General features: G+C 46.2%; 1 protein-coding gene across 10 annotated transcripts in view; it reads right to left on the bottom strand.

Moving 5' to 3' along the window:
- Nucleotides 1-23,192, bottom strand: part of dmtn (dematin actin binding protein) — a 95,801-nt gene that overhangs the window by 17,082 nt on the left and 55,527 nt on the right. For 7 of the 10 annotated variants that reach the window (XM_059641191.1, XM_048522869.2, XM_048522870.2 and 4 more), the window contains 10 exons: nt 18,947-19,025; nt 17,575-17,623; nt 15,059-15,142; nt 12,663-12,818; nt 11,532-11,576; nt 10,288-10,414; nt 9,026-9,073; nt 6,313-6,462; nt 1,997-2,106; nt 665-770 (listed from right to left, as the gene is read on the bottom strand). In XM_059641191.1, the coding sequence (XP_059497174.1) occupies nt 665-770; nt 1,997-2,106; nt 6,313-6,462; nt 9,026-9,073; nt 10,288-10,414; nt 11,532-11,576; nt 12,663-12,818; nt 15,059-15,142; nt 17,575-17,583 (835 nt within the window). In that variant the 5' untranslated portion in view covers nt 17,584-17,623; nt 18,947-19,025. The remainder of the gene's footprint in view (nt 1-664; nt 771-1,996; nt 2,107-6,312; nt 6,463-9,025; nt 9,074-10,287; nt 10,415-11,531; nt 11,577-12,662; nt 12,819-15,058; nt 15,143-17,574; nt 17,624-18,946; nt 19,026-23,192) is intronic. The other 3 variants (XM_059641193.1, XM_059641194.1, XM_048522872.2) reach the window with 2 other exon arrangements.

Below are 23,192 nucleotides of genomic sequence, written 5' to 3'. Positions count from 1 at the left end.
AGCAGCACTGGCTGAGCAATTCTGTGTGTGCTTCTAGCTTCACTCACAACCAATTTAAGATCATTAGTGAGGGTCGTGCTAACTTACACTTCTTAAACGTCCAATCATATATAGGGGCCTGTTCTCTGCAAACCAAAAGGATAGGTTCAAGCCTTTTCTGAAGTCTTAGGGAGGTTGGCCAGTCTATATTTCTCTGTTGTTTTCTCCATGGCAATAGATCAGCCAATCAGAATTGACTTACTGACATACCTGCATCCTTTTCTGCTATAATATAAGTGCTAGTGATTGTTTGAAATTTGGCATTCTTGTCTTTGTCCTGATGAATTCCAGACAAGAAGCTTGGATAACAAGCCTTTCTTTTCAGCAACAGACCATGAGCAGGAAGTATGTTCTTCAGTGAACCTTTACCCAACTGAAATAGGATCAATAGTTTGTGCTGCTGTTCAGGTCTACCCTTTCAATTCCTTCCAGATACTGCCAGAACTCCCAACATTTCATCTTTCCTATTTATTCCCTGCCCTGGTATTATCCTGTCAAAAATGTTGCAATTGATGGAAAGTCAGAGGCCTCTGCACTGTTGCCAAGTTCAGAAAGGGTTTCAAACTATGTTATACAGCACTTCCCAAGCTACAGTACTACATAGATTTCTGTTTGTAATGCTTACAGAAACTCCTTGTGGTTCGATCTGGAAGTGAGCGTGATTTCCTCCCTCGCGGTTTTGATTTCTCCAACTCCTCCTTCAAGATCAACTTTCCTAGTCCAGACTGGATCTAGAACACAAGAAATTGTAACTCCAGTGGAAATGTGTTAAATACATGTTTTGAGTCGATAAATCACTGAATGCTTGGGTATTATGTATAAAGATGTGCGATCTTCATTTTTAGAATTTGGATTTCAAACTAGTGACATTTGGGCATTGATTACTTTTGTGAAGGATTTAAAATAAAACAAGGCCAGAGAGTCCTTTCCAGAATAGTGACTGAATCCACGATGTGTCAGCAGGTGACAGAGGGGGTAATCATTAAAAAACATTATCTTGCTTTGAAATTAGAATATCCAAGATTGATTTTAGCTCAGAAAACTCAGAGAATAAAATCTTTTGGAGGAGATAGGACTGCGATCAAAAGCCAAAATAGTTTCTCTCTTAGAAAGAATTGTATCACAGTTAAGGGAAAGCCCAACAATGTTGGTGTAAAAGTTTAGTTTGTGAAACTTTCAGAATAGGAGTGTTTGGTTAGAAATCTGCAGATTTGGAAAGGACTGAGAAAATCTAAGCTTTCTGTGTCATGAGTATTAGTGAGAGAAGATTTCACAGCTCACAGGGCAGAACTAGAGAAAAGCAAATAAGTTAAACCTAAAGATTTTTTAGAAAAGGATAATTTGATTGGATTTGATTGGTTTCTCCACTACAATTGGGGAATGGCTGAGAATTTGTTTTGCTGTGTGTTCTCACAGATTTCGAACTATATTTTATATCTGGATGGCTTTTTTTCCCTTTTATGTGATAAACCTCTGTTTTATTGTAAAGAAAATCTTGTATGCCTATGTTTCAGTGAATGGCCACAAAAATAAATGAAAAGAAACATATGATCTATCAATCAAGACTTTATTCTGGGGTCGAACTTGTCCAGTGATAACATCAGCTAGAACCATAACAGTATATAAAGGTAGTATCTTTCACAATCGCAGGACATCTCAAAGCACTTTACAGCTGATAGGGTACTTTGGCAGTGGAGTCAATTTCTGTCCACCATATTTCCAGAATCAGCAGTGTGATATTGACATGATAATCTGTTTTTATCGTACTGATTAATAGATAAATATTGACCTAAAGACTGGGAATAATTCCTTCACTTTTCTTTGAAATAGTCATTGAGTTTATTTTAGCATCCAGCCCAGTGAAAACAGTCACAACCTCCACTAACATACCCAGACATGGCCCGTGACTTATACCCTGAAACAAACAATGCATTACAGAGTCAGGCACCTCCCCCACCTTGTTCAGCTCCTTCCTCTGAATCTCACGCAGTTGTTTCATCTCATCATCCTCCTCATCATCATCCTCTTCATCTTCTTTTGAAGGGAATCTTCTCCTCCATTCTTTCTCTGTAAGGAATACCATCAAGTCGCTATTAACCTGTGTCTCAGCATGGCTTGGAGATTTCAATGCAGTAGTTACCAGTTGGGCCAGGTTTTCTACAGTGTGTGCAAACTTCTACAGTACTCTCGATAATTATCCTGGCTTCGAGCTGGACACTGGGGGAAATATTCAATGGCTTTGCTCTGATATGGACTAACCAAATCCCCTCAAAATATATTAAGAAGATAGCCTAGAAAGTAACGTTTTCTTATTCTAGAGGCATATGTTGTGTTCCAGATGTGATTCGACTGATCAAACACCTGGATTTGAAGCAAAACACACATTATTCATACACTGTTGTTAAAATACAACAAAAGAAAGAAGAAATTGGAATAACTTAACTCTCATGGAAAACTTAACAGAATAATAGATTGTTCAACTCCTGAACAGTAACTGTTCCAATATAGTGATATCCCATAAACACACCCTTGACAAAGACAAGTTCAGAAAACAGATTGTCTCATGCAACTCCAGCAGCAGGAGCAAAAAACATCAAGAGAAAACTCTGAGAGGGGGTGTAGGAGGGAGAAATGTACTTCAGTGTTCAAATCCTGCTGAGATGGCAGCAACAACTGCTACTGAAAACTCAAAAAAACAAGAATCGTGGTTCTGTTGGAGCCTGCCTCACCTATGTATGCTGCTTCTATTATTCCAACTTAAAAAAAAACCAAGGCCTCACAAGCTTTATGGCTTTCATAGTCAGCTCTGCATCTCTATCTTAAAACCACACTTCAAATAAAAAAAAGGATAAAATAAATCTGTTAAAGCCATAGCATTGTCACAGTCTCATCAAACACTGCCGGAATTCCAATTCAGATGGGCGCCAATGCTGGGATTTCAGACAGCATTCCCATTTCTGATTGTCAGGGCTAGGAAGGAACACATGTGGAAAATTCTCAAGGAAGGCATGATGATGTGTGGCAATGACACTCTCAGTAGTTGCCAGACTTTCCTACCTGAACACAGATGTGAAGAATGCCCATTTTCTGGAAAAACTTCCAAATGTTCACATTGCTTATGGAAATGTACCCTGTCCAAATGCAGCTCAGGAGTGAAGTGAAGTGGACTGGGGCCTAAGGTTATGCATGCATTGGAGCTACAGTAAGGAGGAGTGGGAATGTGGGGCATTGGTGAGACTGCATCTCAAATACTGTGAGCAGTTTCAGTATTGGAGGAGGTTTACTGGATTGATTCCTGGGTTGAGTGGGTTGTGTTGAAACGAGTGGCCAGAGAGGCTGGGCTTGTTTCCAGTAGAGTTTGCGCTGCAGGAAGAGGCTGAATATGCTGGGGCTATGTTCCCTGCAGCGTCGAAGGATGACCTTATAAAGATTTGTAAAATCATAAGGGACGGGGTAAGGTGAACGGCCAGTATCTTTTTGCCCGGATAGGGGAGTCCAAACTAGAAGGCATAGGTTTAAAGTGAGAAGGGAAATATTTAAAGGGGACCTAAAGGGCAACTTTTTCACGCAGAGGGTGGTGCATGTGTGGAATGTGCTGCCAGAGGAAGTGATGGAGGCTGGTACAATTACAACATTTAAAAGGCATCTGGATGGGTACTTGAACAGGAAGGGTTGAGAGGGATATGGGCCAAATGCTGGCAAATGGGACTAGATTAATGTAGGATATCAGGTGAGCACGGATGAGTTGGGTGAAGCGTCTGTTTTCATGCTGTATGCCTCTGTGACTCTTTGAGTGAGGGCTGATAAGATTGACGAACAGAAGATGCTGAATGATCTTGACAAGGTGGATTTGGAAAAGACCGCCATGTCTTTCAGGTGTGTCCAGAACTAGGGAGCAGTTTTATAGCAGAGTTGAGGAGAAATAGTTTAGAACTCTGAGTCTGTGAAGGTGCTGAACCAGAAGCTTTTCAAGGTAGAGGAAGAAAGCTTTTTGACAGGGAAGAGAATCCAAGGCTTTGGGCCTGGATGAGAATGTGGAATATGGAACACAATCAGATCTTATTGAATGGCAGAGTAAGCCCGAGGGCCCAAATGGCATATCTCTGCTCCTGTTTTGTATATTTGTGTGTAACCTATTCAGGCTGGTCTCCATGGAAATGTGAGACCCCTTCCTAACAGGAGCAGGGACCCCTGGGATGAACACTGGAAATTGCTGGAGAAACTCAGCAGGTCTGGCAGCATCTCTGGAGAGAAAAACCAAGTGAACGTTTTTGACCGATATAACTCTTCTCCAGAACTGGAAGGCGTTGGAAAATTGAGCTTTCTAATACTTTTGACAGAGACACAGATCCTCTGCAATAGGCAAAGGTTAACGGTGGAGAAAGAGAAAAAGAGATATTAAAATGGATGTGCAATGGAGAGAATGGGTCCTTTCTTATTGAAGTAAACAAGGCACAAGTAAAACTGTGGAGTTGTGGGTTTGGGGCAAATATAAGAAATATGGAAAAAAGATGTAATGCAGCCACTTTCCAACATTATGAAATTTAATACGGATACCAAGTAAACAAGACACAAGTAAAACTGTGGAGTTGTGGGTTTGGGGCAAATATAAGAAATATGGAAAAAAGATGTAATGCAGCCACTTTCCAACATTATGAAATTTAATACGGATACCACCAGGCCGTAAAGTGCCTGAGCAGAAAATGAGCTTTTGTACCCACAGCTTACAGTATACTTTATTCAAACCTTGCAGCACGCCCAGGACAGAATATTAGCATGACACCAAGATGGTTTGTTGAAATGGCAAGCTACTGGGAGGTTAAGGTCATTACTACGGACAGAGCAGAGGTGTTCCGAAAAGTGGTCACGCAGTCTGTGCTTGGTGTTGTGATAGTGGTGTAAGTTTTAGAGGTGTATTTTCTCCTGGTTTCTTTTAAGAGAGAGATTGAATGAGAGGCTCTAAGCTGTCTGTGGTAATGCAAAGAACTTGTGAGGCCAATTGTATCAGAGATAATGGGAACTGCAGATGCTGCAGAATCCAAGATAATAAAGTGTGAAGCTGGATGAACACAGCAGACCAAGCAGCATCTCAGGAGCACAAAAACTGACGTTTCATCAGATGAAGGGTCTAGGCCCGAAATGTCAGCTTTTGTGCTCCTGAGATGCTGCTTGGCCTGCTGTGTTCATCCAGCTTCATACTTTATTAACTTGTGAGGCCTTTGGTTTTTTTTAAAAGTTGGAACAATAGAAGCAGCCTGGCTGGGTGTGGCCAACTCTCACAGACCAGGATTTCTAGGTTTTTTTAAGTTTAAGCAATGCTATTGGAGTCTCAACAGGGCAGAAGCTGCTAGAATTTTGAACAAACCAAAGCTATCTTTTCCCTTGGTTACAGCTAGAAGCTGGGGTTTCTCTCTGCTGGTGGGTTACCTGTGAGACCACTCTGTTTTTCTGAGATAACACAGTGTGGAGCTGGAAGAAGACAGCAGGTCAGGCAGCATCAGAGGAACAGGAAAGCTGACGTTTTGGGTCAGGATCTGAAGAAGGGTCCCGACCCAAAGCATCAGCTTTCCTGTTCCTCTGATGCTGCCTGGCCTGCTGTCTTCCTCCAGCTCCACACCGTGATATATCACTGACTCTAGCACTGCCAGTTCTTGCTATCTCCATTTTTCTGAGTGTGTCTTTTTTGCCAAGGGGTGTGTTTATAGCATATTATCACATTAGAACAGTTAATTAGTAATAGTTACTGTATCTATTATTCTTTTAAGTTTTCCAATAAAGTTCAGTTATTTGAAATTCTTCTTCACTGGTTGTATTTTAACAGTGTTTAATAGTGTTTAAATAAATTGTGTTTTGCTTAATGTTAAGTGACTAATCTAACTTGAAACACAGCACATAAATTTACCTTTAAAATAAGAAAAAGTTAGGGCCTAGGTACCTTCTTAAAATATTTTGAGGGGTTCTGGTCTGGTCTATTGCAGTATTGCCAATGTAGACTGTATTGTGAGTAGCAAATGCTATAGACTAGATTGAAAGAAGGATATGTGAAATACTGTGTCATCTTGGACAGGGAGGAAGAACGGAGCAAATGGGTAAGTGTGACACCCTATGCAGTTGCATGATTGAGAAAATGTTACGAGTGAGAGGAAGTGGACCAAGGTATGACAGAGATTTCTGAACATATTTGATGAACAGTCCCTTTCCACCCACAGCATTGAAGTCACACCAAGGATAAAAACGCCGAAAGATTACGTCTTTATGTTGACTGCGGCTTACCTACGACAGCAAGTGAGGGAGGGCAAGGCCAGTATTCTGTCTCGATCTTTGCCGGAAGATTGGGATCTGGAGGCTGAGCGGCTGGAAACTTTGAGGATTCAATGATGAGATCCTCAATGTATTTACTCTGTGGAAGCACAGTCGATGGCTCTGGAACAAGATGGTAAAATGGAGACTGTGAGCTTCTGAGCTGAAGCAACGAGCTAATTGCAGTGAGGAGCTAAAGGCTTCATGAGGATGAGGTGGTGAGAATATACTTTCAGATACAACTGCAGGAACAAAAGGTGACAGGACAGACACAAAGAACTCGAGAAGGGATGCTTGGAAAGTGCTATCAAACTCAATTTGAAAATATTTTACAATTAAATGAGAAAATAAGACAGTGGTCAGCATGATGAATAATGACTGTTTCAGTATATACAGTAGAGGAAAATAGTGTGCTGGGTCGCCTAGGGAAACTAATATTGAATTCGACATAGGGAACCACCATCATTAGTGCAAGGAAATTACCGTAACAAAGAAATTAATGTCACTATTAAAATTGACAAGTTCCTGGGATGAGATGGTTTCCATCCCCGGATTTTAAAGGAAGCAGGTGAGATTATGACAGTTGCCCAAATGATATTCTTCCTAATCTCTTGGTTCAGAAACATCCACTGTTTTGTTTTGTTTGGAAAATTATTCATGTCATTCCTCTATTCGAGATTGGTTGGAGGAGGAAATCAGGGAATTTCCATTTAGCTTTGCATTGTTGTGAATGTATTCTGGTGTATAATTAAGGGGCGAAGTGAACACCCTGAAACTTTTTCGCTGAATCAGAGAGAGCCTATGTGAATTTGGAAAGGGTAGGTCATGCCTGAGGACTCTAATGATGCATTTTTTTAAGATTAAAGTGGTGGTTGGAGAAATGTCTGTGAATGTTTTCGAATTGGACTTTGAAAGGGCTTTTGATAAGAAACTGTTGGCTGAGGTTGGAACTTATGGAAGTAAAGGCAAATTATTGACTAGAGTGAGTGCCTAAAGATGAAGGAATAATATGTCATGACTCTAATTGGCAGGATCAAAGTCAACCAATTTACCTCGAATATGCTCAATGCTTGAGCATTCATGGCTCCCTGGGTTAGGGACCTCTAATTTAAAATCTTCTGAGTGAAGACATATTTTACTCTGCAGTCAGAATTAGCCAACACTGTTCCCTCTAGTTCTGGACTCCCCAGACACAGAAAATGTTCACTGAAAATCTAGCCTGTCAAGCCCCTCATCAAAATCTGACATGTTTGAATGAGGCATGATCTCATTCTTCTCATCTCAACAGAGGACATACCACTCATTCAATGCAAGCAGTCCTGATAGAATAACCAAGGCAGCACAATATCACTAACAACGTGAGGGACCTGGGTTCGATTCCACACTTAGGCGACAGTGTATGTGGAGTTTACATGTTCTCCCTGTGTCTGTGTGGGTTTCCGTTGGGTGCTATGGTTTCCAAAGATGTACAGGTTAGGTAGATTGCCCATCGTGTCCACTGATACGCAGGCTAGGTGGATTAGCCATGAGAAATGCAGGGTTAGAAGGATAGGGTAGGGTGAGGTGTGTCTGGGTGCGATGATGTTCAGAGGGTCAGTGTGGACTGGATGGACTGAATGGCCTGTTTCACACTGCAGGGATTCCATTCAGGAATCAGTTTCATGAACTTCCTTTGTACACGTTCACATTGAGAACATTCTTCCTCTGACGTGGAAAGCAAACTATACTTGATACTCCAGATGTATTCTCACCAGTTTGTGGCAAGATTTGTTCTCTCAAACCCCTAATGGTAAATTGTAATTCCGGGTTGCCTGCCCCATTGCTTGCTGTTCCTGTAGGTTAACTTTCTGTGTTACTTGTAAAAAAAAGTCCAAATTCCTTTGAACAGCAACGTTGAACAGTTTCACCATTTCAAATCAGTGTATTTTTTTTATTTTGCTCGGTGGGTAACTTCCCATTTACCCTCATTATGTGCCACCTCCTTATCCATTTTTTCCCTCAGAACTTGCACTGAAGAACCTGTACCTAGGTACATTGTACATAAGAGGATACCATAAGTTGGCGACTTGTAAGCTTTTCACCATACTCATTTGAGTACATGTGACAATAAAGTTAATTCAATTCAGTTCAACGGACCTATCTATATCTATCACTCTGCAGATCATTTGTACCCTTTTCACAGCTTACTTTCTCACCTAACTCTGTACTGTTAGAAAACTGACCCAATCGCATTACATTCTAATTTCTCAGCTTTGCTCCAGGCAGTGACTGACCATGCTCTTGTAATATCAAAGGGAATCATAACTGGCATTTATATACGGTTACTGTTATATCAAGTTATTGTTGGAAGGAAGACTCCTGCAAAGATGGAAGAGGACAAAGGAGTTGGACTTCAAATGTGATGTACAAAAGATTTTAAAATCATTTGGGTGAAACTTGAAGGTGGGGAGACAGGCAGTGATGCAAAGAGCTTGAGGCGGGAGAGTCCCAGATTTGGAGAGGAGAGTTTGAAATTTCCTCCCAGTGATGTTCCAGAAAAAGGATTGTCCCCAATACACCGGTGATAGAAAGTCACAAGGTATAGGTAGGAGATTGGGGTCTCAGATGGAAGTTTGCCACATGGCCACAGTGCAAAGAGGAAACAAGAGATTTACTCTGAAATAGGAAGAAATGAAACAGACTGTACCATTCTGCTTGTAGATGGGACGCTTCCTGTACATATTGGTGCCAATATCTAGAAATTAAACAAAACAAAAATGTTGAAACTTCAAAGAGTACCCATCTCCATAGTTCATCAATGATTATTATCATTCGTTACCATCTGAAGTTACAGTTGTCCTTGAGAAAAGCCCCAGGGAAAATTCTTAAGCATATTTGCACTTGTTTCCTGAGTGACTTCCAAATAATGAAAAGTGGCTGCACGGGGCATCATTTCTGAGGGAGCCCTGTACAATTGGAGGTATCATCTTTCAGATGAGTCAAGGAAACAAAGCTCTTTCTGCTTTCTCAGGTAACATAAAAGCTCCCATTACACTGCTGAAAGAAGCACATCACAGTCCTGGACAATATTTCTCCCTCATTATGGAAACAGATTATATAGCCATTATTCCATTGGTGTTTGGATGAACTTGTGCCTGTAAATTGATTGCTGATTCCTCTAAAGTAACACTTCAAGGATCTGCTATTATGAGAGGTACTGTAAAAATACAAGGCTTTCATTACCATGATCTTGTACTCTGTGTTGTGCTATCAAAGGGAGTGAGCTAGAAATCTCTTAAGATTTGAGGGTCCTGATGTCTTTTCCTGCACAATCCATCCTTGATCTTCCCAAAATGCTGCTGTCTGCATTAGATTCCAAGCTTGAATTTTCAATGCATGACCTTGTTCTTTAGCATAAGGAGTAAGAGGGCATGTCAATGAGGATTAGAGATCATCAGGTTCACCCAAACAAAACAGATCAGACAAAAAGAGATGGGAGATAAAGGGAGAGCCAGAAATAGGCCGAGAGAGAGAGACAGAGAGGTAGAGAGGAAGGTATAGACAGTGCAAAACAGAGAAAAATGCAGGCAAAAAGAGAGAAAAACAAATGAAAGAAGAGACAGAGACACAGAGGAAGAGGGACAGAGACACACACAAACACACACACACACACACACACACACACACACACACACACACACACACACACACACACACACACCAGAGAACAAGGGAGTTTCAGAGAAAGAGAGAGGCAGAGAGGAAAGGAGATGTAATTTAAAGTCACACACTTATTCTTTATGCTGTTCAGTTAGTTGTAATTGATCTGTTTGCAAATAAAATCCTTTAGGTCTTGTTGATAGCTGGGATGTGATCTATAAACCTGGTGCCTAATGCAGGGCAAATGCTGAGAGTGTGAGTAGAGTATGAGGAATCAGGCAATAGTCAGAGAACATGCTGTGTCCCTACCTGGCCTGTGGAAATGGTGTGGGAGGCTGCCAGTGGATGGGTAGCTGCGGCGATTGCAGGATGATCCCATTGTGGATCCCGGAGACTTCCCATCTGCCCATTCCCGGCTCTCCTTATGCACCATGTACTGAAAGGAGATGGAGTTTCACAGTTAGCGTGCGCTGCCCTCACCTGATACTGCTATCTGCTGGAAGCCTAGCAAGTGGGGTGAACCAAGCAAGGGGAACAGCTGGAAGGAAATTCTCCATCACTGGACTTATGGATCTGGTTAATGGCTGGACTGGGCAAGAGGAAATCCATGAAGATTCCAGTGCGGCATCTTGGCAGAGCCAAACTGAGGATTTACCAACCAGCGTGGAGTCCAATGTTGGACACAGGGACTAGCCTTAAGGGGAATGGGGGAACTGACCTGCTCCCAGAAGACACTGACTGAGTGTTTGAGGGAGATGGCAGTGAAATAGATAGAGCTGGGTGTCACTGAGAACTGTTTTCAGAATGATGTGGTGGGGCATGGGGAACTGCGGCTGAACAAGGATGAGAAGGAGTCTCAGAGTCCATAGTCAGGGGAAAATGGTGCAGGGGCAGAAAGAGAATTCACTGCATTGGGGCATAGGCTACAAGATGAGTAGATTGGAATGGAACCAAGGGAGAGCAGTGTTAGCCAGCTGGATGGTCGTGGAGACCCACAGATGGTGTCAAAAACTGCATCAAGTCAAGAACACTGGAGAGTTGGCACATTTTCCCTGTGTCTGGGCCAGTTTCCTCTGGGTACTCAGATTTCCTACCACAGACTAAAGATGTCCAGATTAGGGTGTATTGGCCATGGTAAATTGCCCCGTAGTGTCCAGGGATGTGCAGACTATGTGGGTTAGCCATGGGAAATGCAGGGTTATAGGGATTGGATAGGGGGTGGTTCTGCTCGGGATGATCTTCAGAAGGTCAGTGTGGACCAGATGGGCCAAATGGCCTGCTTCCACACTGTCGGATTCTGAGATGTAGAGAGGGTTGTTTCGCCAGAGTCACATTCATCATTTGAGACTTTGCTGAAAACTCTTTCCGGACGGTGGCCTTGTCAGAAACCTGATTGGGGGGAGTCAAGCTGGGAATTCTGGCGAAGATGGCTACAGAGTTGCCAGAGCTATTTGGAATCCAGGATATTCCTGAAGTAGCTTCTGCAGATAAGGAAATGAGGATGCTCTATGACAGGCCAGTTCATATAATGAGGATCGATCACTCTACCTTACCTCAGGATATGTGAGAGGAGACATTGGGCGTGGTGACTGTGAGCGCTGTAGGAAGAAAGAAAATTAATTACCATGAGTAACCTGAAGTCTTGTTTCAAATGAATGGAAACACATTTAAGGACAGCTTCCACAAAACCATAACTCTAAATTTTCTGCGTGTTACTGTGTTCCGAGTTGAGCCGACACCTAATGTCCACAAAGGGTCAACTACTTTGGATTATCATTTACAAAATATGAGAAATGGTCCCAGACAGATTTGCTGCACCAGAGATTTATCACTGGTGTTCTATAACAGGCAAGTACATGACCGGCTGCGTGCTCGATCTGAATACATTCACAATATCTCTGCAAAAGACCAGCCATATGTGTGAAAGATCTCAGCATTATTTTACCAGGTTAACTACTTGTCTACAATAAATCAGTCAATGGAAAGAATATATTGGGTGTTTTCACAATGGCCAACAATGTCAACTACAGTGTCTCTGTCATTGTAGAAATCACTCAAAAGTCATCCTCAGAAACAAACACACTGCCATCTGTAGTTGCAGTGTCTATTCTGAAGCACAGACTCACACTGTGGCATTCCCGGGGGCCCTGTCAACACAGGAGCTGCCTTCTTGCCCAGATGTTTAGGGCTGATAGCAACACACACAGTTTCAACTATGTCACTGGACGCACATTGGCCTTATCAGTTCTTTCTCTAGCTCAGGGCAATGCTGGACTGGTTCGCCAATTGGGAGTTAAACGGGGATCATCTTGGCCAGCACTGAACATTGCCACTTGGCAATAGTCAGTCAGCTGGTAATCCACTTGGAGCAGGATTCTCGAGTGACTGAAACTGACTGAGCTAGATTGTTCTGCAAGGAGCTGGGTTCAGTGGGCTGAATGGCCTCCTTCTGTGCTGTGATGTCACCATGACAGTAGGATCCTATGACCTTCTACATGATGGTGATGTCTCAACAATGTGCAGATGTTGGGGAAGGGCAGGGCCAGGATCAGCTATTGCAAACTGCTGTTGACATTGACATTAGAGGCTGACGGAAAGAATGGCCACTTGACTCAAGTACAGCCACGTTCAATGCTCAGAGCTCTTAAGAAAACTTGTCACTTCTCGCCAGCAAAGCAGCGTACCTCAGCAGACCCCACTGGCTCTGGTCTCTCTGCACAGAAGTAGCTGTAATGCGGTTCATAGATCATTAGGTCTGGCCGCTCAATCTCCAATATTGCCTTATCTTTCGGGATCGCAGCCAGGTCTTTATAGGCTAACACCTGGTTATCCATCTTCGCCTGTAGGGCAGAGGAGAGAATTAGAGCAGCTCCCTTGTGCACTTTATTCAAAGTGACAACAAGCCCCAAGAAGGAGCTGGGACTGAAGTGATCCTGTGTGTCAACAGCATTTCATTCCTCTTCCTTCCTACTTGTGACGATGTTGTAGCGTTAAGAGGTTATTTTGTTCTTTATTTTAAAGTCATGTTTTAAGACAGTGGTTGTGAGCTGTCTATTTGAAAAGCCAATAAAATTGTGAGGCCTTGGTTTTTTTTAAGTTGGAACATCAGAAGCAACCTGAATGGGTGCAGTCAAGCTCTCACAGAGCCAGGATTTTTTGTTTTTTAGTTTTTCAGTAGCGGTTGCTGCTGAGGTCTTGAGGAAGAGGAAGCTTTTTTTTTCATTTGTCTTGGTTACAGCTTAAAGCTTGGGTGTTCTCTTTCTGCTGCAGGAGTTGCATGTGAATCAATCTGCTTTCTGAATTTACCTTTTGCCAAGAGTGTGCTTATGGGATTAGAACAGTTAATTAATAATAGTCACGGAATCTATTGTTCTGTTAAGTTGTCAATAGAGTTACAGCTAAGCCAGTCTTTTTTTCTTTTGTTGTATTTTACATGGAATGTATGAATAAATTGTGTTTTGCTTAACATCGAGTAGTTGGAGCAATCAAAACTGGAACACAACACCCTACATTTACCTTTAAAATAAGAAAAAAATAGAGTTCAGGCAACCTTCTTAACATCCTTGAAGGGGGTTTGGTCTGGTCCGTAATGTATTTAACCTACAATTTGTGCCAGCATTTCCTGAGTCCTCACCCTCATACAGTCAGCAGCATGAAATAAACACTGGGGGAGAGAGAGGAAGGAAGAGAACAGGGCAATACAATACTTAGCTGCTGTGCTTTCCCCCACAGAAACTTGAAAATTCTCAATATTAACCCTTTTGTTTTCAGCGAGTGGTTGCAGTCTGTGCTGCAGTCTACAGCAGCATTCTGTAGACCACTGGCCCTCAGGACAGTCCCTCTGCAAACTAAAATTCATCAGTGCTGTACTAAATAATTGTGAAACTCCATCTGTCAAAAGGAATGATTTGTCTGCCACCAGGGAGAATAGCCAATATGATGCCTTTGTTCAGAAATGATTGTGAGGACAATGATGACAGAACAGAGATCGTAAGAACTGCTGATGCTGGAGTCAGAGATAACACAGTGTGGAGCTGGAGGCACACAGCAGGCTAGGCGGCATCAGAGGAGCAGGAAAGTTGATGTTTCGGGTTGGGACCCTTCTGAAGACCCGAAACGTCAACTTTCCTGCTCTGCTGATGTTGCCTGGTATGATGACAGAGCAGATGGTTTAACTTCAGGAATGGGAAAAAAACCTTCCTGAAACAGTTATTTAGGACAGAATCAGTCGTCACATGAAGAAAGGTGGTTTGATGATGAAGAACTTGCGTAATTTCTAAAGGAGAAATCATATTTATCAGACTTGTTGGTGTTTATTCAAGAGGTAATGGAACGCTGTCAATGCGATTGACAGATGAAATTTGACACAGTGCTATTTAACAGGCAAAGTGTGAACAAAGCTGTAGGTCATGGTTTAAGAAAGACAGTGGCAACATGCGGGCGGGATTGTCTGAGGGATAGGAAACAGTGAGTAATGGTTAATAGTTATTTTTTCAGGCTGGGGGTGTGGTTTGTAGTGGAGCTCCCCAGGGGCTGGTATTGAGACCCTTGCTTTTCCTGACATACTTTAACATGCTGCATCTGGATGTGCAAGGGGCCAATTTCCAAGTTCGCAGATGACACTGAACTTTGAAGAATTGTAAACTGTGAAGAGGACTGCGTGGAACTCTAAAAGGATATTGACAAGTTGATGGAATGGGCAGATAGGTAGCAGATGAGATTCAATGCAAAGGAGTCTGAGGTGATGTACCTTGGTCGAAAGAATGTTAAAAGAGAATATAAAATCAGGGGTGCAATTCTAGATGGGGTGCAGGAGCAGTGGGAGCTGGGGTATAAGTGCACAGATCACTGAAGGCTGAGAGAGACATTTTTAATCAGTCAGTGGAATCAAGGGCTCTGGGGAAAAGGCAGGAATGTTGAGTTGAGGATGATCAGCGCAGTCATGATCTCATTGAATGGCAGAGCAGACTCGATGGGCTGAACGGCCTCTGTCTGTTTCCGTATCTTATGATCTTACACGTACACATCTAAGGATTGACCCAGCATCTGCACACAGCAAGGTGGAAAACTTGGTACTCACGCATATTGTTGAACCTGGAGATCCGGGAGCACTCAATGGACGCGTGGAGCCTACACTTCCCGGTGAGGTTTGGGATGGCTGTGACTTTAAACAAAAAATCGGGAAGAGTGTTAGTTGGACATGTAAGTGAGGTGCAGATGTTGAGCGAAAGTCTGTCAAACAGTCTTCACTTTAGTGTATTGTCTAACTACTGTTTGAGAAGAAAAACACTAACATTATAGCAAATGTGTTATATCACACGGCAAATAATCAGGAGACCTGGCAGCAGGAGGTCAAAGCTCACCACTGGACTTTAAGTCTAGTGATTTAAATAAATCCGAAATAGAAATTCAGACTCAATGATGGTGACTTGGACAGTCGGCCTTGTTGTGAAAATCGATTGGCTTCACTCAGATCTTGAAGGAAAGAAATCTGTCATCCCTAGCGGATCTGGTCGACATGTGACTCCCGATCTGCTGGGAATATGGTTGACCTGAAACTGCCCTCGAAATGGACTAGCCGACCACTCAATCATCCAGAAGGTGGCTCACTCTCTGATCTCAAGGGGAATCAGGTATTGGCAATCATTGCTGATCTTTCCAGAGACACACGTATCCTGGATAATAAAATGTGAGGCTGGATGAACACAGCAGGCCCAGCAGCATCTCAGGAGCACAAAAGCCCACGTTTCGGGCCTAGACCCTTCATCAGAGAGGGGGATGGGGTGAGGGCTCTGGAATAAATAGGGAGAGAGGGGGAGGCGGACCGAAGATGGAGAGAAAAGAAGATAGGTGGAGAGGACAGTATAGGTGGGGAGGTAGGGAGGGGATAGGTCAGTCCAGGGAAGACGGACAGGTCAAGGAGGTGGGATGAGGTTAGTAGGTAGGAGATGGAGGTGCGGCTTGGGGTGGGAGGAAGGGATGGGTGAGAGGAAGAACAGGTTAGGGAGGCAGAGACAGGTTGGACTGGTTTTGGGATGCAGTGGGTGGAGGGGAAGAGCTGGGCTGGTTGTGTGGTGCAGTGGGGGGAGGGGACGAACTGGGCTGGTTTTGGGATGCAGTGGGGGAAGGGGAGATTTTGAAGCTGGTGAAGTTCACATTGATACCATTGGGCTGCAGGGTTCCCAAGCGGAATATGAGTTGCTGTTCCTGCAACCTTCGGGTGGCATCATTGTGGCAGTGCAGGAGGCCCATGATGGACATGTCATCTAAAGAATGGGAGGGGGAGTTGAAATGGTTTGCGACTGGGAGGTGCAGTTGTTTATTGCGAACCGAGCAGAGGTGTTCTGCAAAGTGGTCCCCAAGCCTCCGCTTGGTTTCCCCAATGTAGAGGAAGCCACACCGGGTACAGTGGATGCAGTATACCACATTGGCAGATGTGCAGGTGAACCTCTGCTTAATGTGGAAAGTCATCTTGGGGCCTGGGATAGGGGTGAGGGAGGAGGTGTGGGGGCAAGTGTAGCATTTCCTGCGGTTGCAGGGGAAGGTATCCTGGGTGTTTTTAAATGGTTGAGAAAACCATAGGCTCCCTCAGTATTTGCTGCATCTAGTGTTTCAGTACAGCACCAGACCTGTATCAGCAACAGAATAAGGATTGTTGCAATCCCAGATTTCCAGTGATTTGATGCTTCTCACCGTGTGCTTAGACGTTTCAAGGTCAGAGAGGGGACAAGGAAGAGGCAGCACAAACATTGATTCTTTGCTTTCATCCCACCCCTGGAAGCTCGAGTGAGCGATGGAATGGTTTGTATTTTCGAACTGCCCCGCACAGAGAGAGGGACAAATTGCCAGTCACAGGCAGGAGCCAAGCAGAAGATTTGCTGATAAATGTAACCAACTTTTGATTCGATTACCAACACTGACCATCATTTAGTATTGTGATGTTCGATATGTGAAATGCAGGGAGCCTTGGATCGTTAATAGTTTCAGAGGTTCCTGGGGATTGTGTCATTATCCCCGGGAGGCACCTGGGAGTGGATCAGTATTTAAAAGGAGTCCCCAGCAGTGTGTCAGTATTTACATTTGTGTAGTGTGTCCATATTTACAAGAGGCCTCTAGTTGTGGATCTACACTCACTGGGAGTCCCTTGGGAATTTGTTAGTCTTTATAGGGATCTCAGGTATTTAAAGAGGTCCCCAGGAGTGAGTCATCATCGACAGCACCAAGGAATGTGTCAATATTTAATGAGGATCTCCAGGGAATGTGTCAGCATTTACACAGGGTTTGTTGGCATGTGTCAGAATTTAATGAGGAACGTGTCAGTGTTTACAGGGGGGTCTGCAGCAGTGAGTCAGTGTTTACTGGGAGGTCTCCAGGAGTATGTCAATGTTTATTGGTGGTTATCAAGACCATGTCATGTGGAAGCAATGGGAAGGTTTCCTTTGAACCTCACAGTCTTCTTATGCATGCGGTATTCAGGCCTTCTCATTCTCTGAACAGCTCACAACGACTGAGCGAAAACACACCCAGCAGTTGCTGGAACTTCAGTGCCTAAGATTTCACACAGTAATACAGTGCAATCTCTGCGATCACTCCTACCTTCTGCATGTTCACAGTCGCAGTTGCACTCACTGATCGGCTGATGAGTCTGCAGGAACAGATTGGAAAATGAGAAGAGAAACCTTCGATATTTCTTCAAAGGCTATTTTGAAGTCAGTTTTTCTCCACACACACGAACCAAATCTTACTTATTATTTGGGTCATTGCAACCTTTGCTAGTAATGTAAGCCTTTAAATCCCCAGCATCATCCTGGTAAATCGATGCTGCACCCCTTCCATATCCTTCCTGAGGTATGCACAAAGCAGGGATCCAAACAGTGTCTGGTACATGGATGTATACAAACTTGCTGAACCTTCTAACGTGTGTCTGTACAGGACTTTGCTCCTCTGGCCTCAAGAGGATGTGACAGCATATGCCTTTCAGATAGCGGATGCACAGAAACAGGCCCTTCAGCCCACTCACTCCATGTTGTTCCCTCCCATAAATCCATCATCCTAACCCTCAATCGCCTGCGTCCTTAAGGACCTGTCTATTGCCCCCTTCGAATACCTTCGAATGTAGGGGGGGGATTCCATATTCTCATGACTCTTTGGAGTGAAAAGGCTCCTTCTCAATTCCTGTTTGGATTTCTTGGGAACTATCCCATGTAGATATGGAAAAGGCCCAGCCTGTCAATCCTCTCTGGATGTGTATAGTCGCATTTCTAGTCTTCTCCTTATCAATTATCTCTGCACTGACTTCCTATCCATTTTACAATATGGTGGCCCCAAACAGCTCAGTGTGGGATGACCAAGGTTGAATCATAGAATCCCACAGTGTGGAAGCAAGCCATTCAGCCCAACGCGTCCACCCGAACAGTATCCCACCTAGACCCATCCCTGTCACCCTGCATTCCCCATGGCTACTCCACCTAGTCTGCACATCCCTGGAAACTATGGGCAATTTTAACATTGCCATTCCACCTAACCTGAATATTTTTGGCCATGTGGGGAGAAACGGGAGCGAACCATGCACAGACACGGGGACAATATGTAAACTCCTTTTAGACAGTCACTCAAGGGTGAAATTGAACCCGGGTACTTGGCACTGTGAAGCAGCAGTGCTGACCACTGAGCCACCGTGCGATTCAGCTTTAGCGTAACACACTGTACTTTTCAATTCTGTCTCTCCAGAAATAAAGCTGAAGGCTTGGTTTACAAATTTTCAATGATTTTGCGAATCTAGTTCTTAGTGAGTCAGCATCTTAACTCGAGCACAGGACTCTGTCCATTTCTCCTGTCCTCTGGGGTCACCATTTTACATATAATGGAACTAAAACAGAATAAGAGGTGAGTGCATGCCGCTGGCTTCGTGCACGCACAATTAGGAAACAACATTAGCAGTGTGAAAGTTTACAAACAAATACTGTACCAGTTAAACTATGAACGTCAGTGCATTCTGAGAGTATTGCTTCTTCACCGGCATGCTGCACAGGTTGAATTATTCTTCTCTGTGAAAAACAACAGGGTTTCAATTCCTCTGTTTTTAACCTCCGTTGATCCACCAAAAATCCACAGATCATTTCCTACCGCTACCATGCATCACCAATGAAGGACTGCACTGTCACAGGGTCAGCGCTAAGGGAGTGCTGCACTGTCAGAGGGTCAGTGCTAAGGGAGTGCTGCACTGTCACAGGGTCAGTGCTGAGGGAGTGCTGCACTGTCACAGGGTCAGTGCTGAGGGAGTGCTGCACTGTCACAGGGTCAGTACTGAGGGAGTGCTGCACTGTCACAGGGTCAGTACTGAGGGAGTGCTGCACTGTCACAGGGTCAGTACTGAGGGAGTGCTGCACTGTCAGAGGGTCAGTACTGAGGGAGTGCCGCACTGTCAGAGGGTCAGTACTGAGGGAGTGCTGCACTGTCAGAGGGTCAGCGCTAAGGGAGTGCTGCACTGTCAGAGGGTCAGTGCTAAGGGAGTGTTGCACTGTCAGAGGGTCAGTGCTAAGGGAGTGCTGCACTGTCACAGGGTCAGTGCTGAGGGAGTGCTGCACTGTCACAGGGTCAGTACTGAGGGAGTGCTGCACTGTCAGAGGGTCAGTACTGAGGGAGTGTCGCCCTATCGGAGGGTCAGTACGGAGGGAGTGTCGTGCTGTCAGAGGGTCAGTACTGAGGGAGAGTCGCGCTGCTGGAGGGTCAGTACTGAGGGAGTGCTGCACTGTCAGAGGGTCAGTGCTAAGGGAGTGCTGCACTGTCAGAGGGTCAGTACTGAGGGAGTGCCGCACTGTCACAGGGTCAGTACTGAGGGAGTGCTGCACTGTCAGAGGGTCAGTACTGAGGGAGTGCTGCACTGTCAGAGGGTCAGCGCTGAGGGAGTGCTGCACTGTCAGAGGGTCAGTACTGAGGAAGTGTTGCACTGTCAGAGGGTCAGCGCTGAGGGAGTGCTGCACTGTCAGAGGGTCAGTACTGAGGGAGCGCTGCACTGTCAGAGGGTCAGCGCTGAGGGAGTGCTGCACTGTCAGAGGGTCAGTGCTGAGGGAGTATCGCGCTGTCAGAGGGTCAGTATTGAGGGAGTGCCGCACTGTCAGAGGGTCAGCGCTGAGGGAGTGCCGCACTGTCGGAGGGTCAGTACTGAGGGAGCGCTGCACTGTCGGAGGGTCAGCGCTGAGGGAGTGCTGCACTGTCAGAGGGTCAGTACTGAGGGAGTGCCGCACTGTCAGAGGGTCAGTACTGAGGGAGTGCCGCACTGTCAGAGGGTCAGCGCTGAGGGAGTGCTGCACTGTCAGAGGGTCAGCGCTGAGGGAGTGCTGCACTGTCAGAGGGTCAGTACTGAGGGAGTGCCGCACTGTCAGAGGGTCAGCGCTGAGGGAGTGCTGCACTGTCAGAGGGTCAGTGCTGAGGGAGTGTTGCACTGTCAGTGGGTCAGTGCTAAGGGAGTGCTGCACTGTCAGAGGGTCAGTACTGAGGGAGTATCGCACTGTCAGAGGGTCAGTAATGAGGGAGTATCGCGCTGTCAGAGGGTCAGTATTGAGGGAGTGCTGCACTGTCAGAGGGTCAGTATTGAGGGAGTGCTGCACTGTCAGTGGGTCAGCGCTGAGGGAGAACTGCACTGTCAGAGGGTCAATGCTGAGCGAGCGCCGCACTGTCAGAGGGTCAGTGCTGAGGGAGTGTTGCACTGTCAGAGGGTCAGTACTGAGTCGCGCTGTTGGAGGGTTAGTAATGAGGGAGTGTCGTGCTATTGGAGGGTTAGTACTGAGGGAGAGTCACGCTGTTGGAGGGTCAGTACTTAGGGAGTGTGGCGTTTTCAGAGGGTTAGTACTGAGGGAGTGCTGCACTGTCAGAGGGTCAATGCTGAGCGAGCGCCGCACTGTCAGAGGGTCAGTACTGAGGGAGTGTTGCACTGTCAGAGGGTCAATGCTGAGCGAGCGCCGCACTGTCAGAGGGTCAGTGCTGAGGGAGTGTTGCACTGTCAGAGGGTCAGTGCTGAGGGAGTGCTGCACTGTCAGAGGGTCAGTGCTGAGGGAGTGTTGCACTGTCAGAGGGTCAGTACTGAGGGAGTGCCGCACTGTCAGAGGGTCAGTGCTGAGGGAGTGCTGCACTGTCAGAGGGTCAGTAATGAGGGCGTGCTGCACTGTCAGAGGGTCAGTACTGAGGGAGTGCCGCACTGTCGGAGGGTCAGTACTGAGGGAGTGCTGCACTGTCAGAGGGTCAGTACTGAGGGAGGGCTGCACTGTCAGAGGGTCAGTACTGAGGGAGTGCTGCACTGTCAGCGGGTCAGCGCTGAGGGAGTGCTGCACTGTCAGATGATCAGCGCTGAGGGAGTGCTGCACTGTCAGAGGGTCAGTGCTGAGGGGTTGCTGCACTGTCAGATGGTCAGTGCTGAGGGAGTGTTGCACTGTCAGAGGGTCAGTACTGAGTCGCGCTGTTGGAGGGTTAGTAATGAGGGAGTGTCGTGCTGTTGGAGGGTTAGTACTGAGGGAGAGTCACGCTGTTGGAGGGTCAGTACTTAGGGAGTGTGGCGTTTTCAGAGGGTTAGTACTGAGGGAGTGCTGCACTGTCAGAGGGTCAATGCTGAGCGAGCGCCGCACTGTCAGAGGGTCAGTGCTGAGGGAGTGTTGCACTGTCAGAGGGTCAGTGCTGAGGGCGTGCTGCACTGTCAGAGGGTCAGTGCTGAGGGAGTGCCGCACTGTCAGAGGGTCAGTACTGAGGGAGTGCTGCACTGTCAGAGGGTCAGTGCTGAGGGAGTGCTGCACTGTCAGAGGGTCAGTGCTGAGGGAGTGCTGCACTGTCAGAGGGTCAGTGCTGAGGGAGTGCCGCACTGTCACAGGGTCAGTACTGAGGGAGTGCCGCACTGTCAGAGGGTCAGTACTGAGGGAGTGCTGCACTGTCAGAGGGTCAGTACTGAGGGAGTGTCGCGCTGTCAGAGGGTCAGTAATGAGGGAGGGCTGCACTGTCAGAGGGTCAGTACTGAGGGAGTGCTGCACTGTCAGCGGGTCAGCGCTGAGGGAGTGCTGCACTGTCAGATGATCAGCGCTGAGGGAGTGCTGCACTGTCAGAGGGTCAGTGCTGAGGGGGTGCTGCACTGTCAGATGGTCAGTGCTGAGGGAGTGTTGCACTGTCAGAGGGTCAGTACTGAGTCGCGCTGTTGGAGGGTTAGTAATGAGGGAGTGTCGTGCTATTGGAGGGTTAGTACTGAGGGAGAGTCACGCTGTTGGAGGGTCAGTACTTAGGGAGTGTGGCGTTTTCAGAGGGTTAGTACTGAGGGAGTGCTGCACTGTCAGAGGGTCAATGCTGAGCGAGCGCCGCACTGTCAGAGGGTCAGTGCTGAGGGAGTGTTGCACTGTCAGAGGGTCAGTACTGAGGGAGCGCCGCACTGTCAGAGGGTCAGTGCTGAGGGAGTGTTGCACTGTCAGAGGGTCAGTACTGAGGGAGTGCCGCACTGTCAGAGGGTCAGTGCTGAGGGAGTGCTGCACTGTCAGAGGGTCAGTGCTGAGGGAGTGTTGCACTGTCAGAGGGTCAGTGCTGAGGGAGTGCTGCACTGTCAGAGGGTCAGTACTGAGGGAGTGCCGCACTGTCAGAGGGTCAGTACTGAGGGAGTGCCGCACTGTCAGAGGGTCAGTGCTGAGGGAGTGCTGCACTGTCAGAGGGTCAGCACTGAGGGAGTGCTGCACTGTCAGAGGGTCAGTACTGAGGGAGTGCTGCACTGTCAGAGGGTCAGTAATGAGGGCGTGCTGCACTGTCAGAGGGTCAGTACTGAGGGAGTGCTGCACTGTCAGAGGGTCAGTACTGAGGGGGTGCTGCGTTGTCAGACGGTCAGTACGGAGGGAGTGTTGCGCTGTCGTAGAGTCAGTACTGAGGGAGAATCTGCGCTGCTGGAGGGTCAGTACTGAGGTAGTGTTGCATTGGCAGAGGGTTAGTAATGAGGGAGTGTCGCCCTATCGGAGGGTCAGTACGGAGGGAGTGTCGTGCTGTCAGAGGGTCAGTACTGAGGGAGAGTCGCGCTGCTGGAGGGTCAGTACTGAGGGAGTGCTGCAACGTCAGAGGGTCAGTACTGAGGGAGTGTTGCACTGTCAGAGGGTCAGTACTGAGGGAGTGCCGTACTGTCAGAGGGTCAGTACTGAGGGAGTGCCGCACTGTCAGAGGGTCAGCGCTGAGGGAGTGCTGCACTGTCAGAGGGTCAG

The sequence above is a fragment of the Stegostoma tigrinum genome, chromosome 40, assembly GCF_030684315.1.
Source record: "Stegostoma tigrinum isolate sSteTig4 chromosome 40, sSteTig4.hap1, whole genome shotgun sequence".
Lineage (NCBI taxonomy): Eukaryota > Metazoa > Chordata > Chondrichthyes > Orectolobiformes > Stegostomatidae > Stegostoma > Stegostoma tigrinum.
This window is presented reverse-complemented; position numbering and strand designations above follow the sequence as displayed.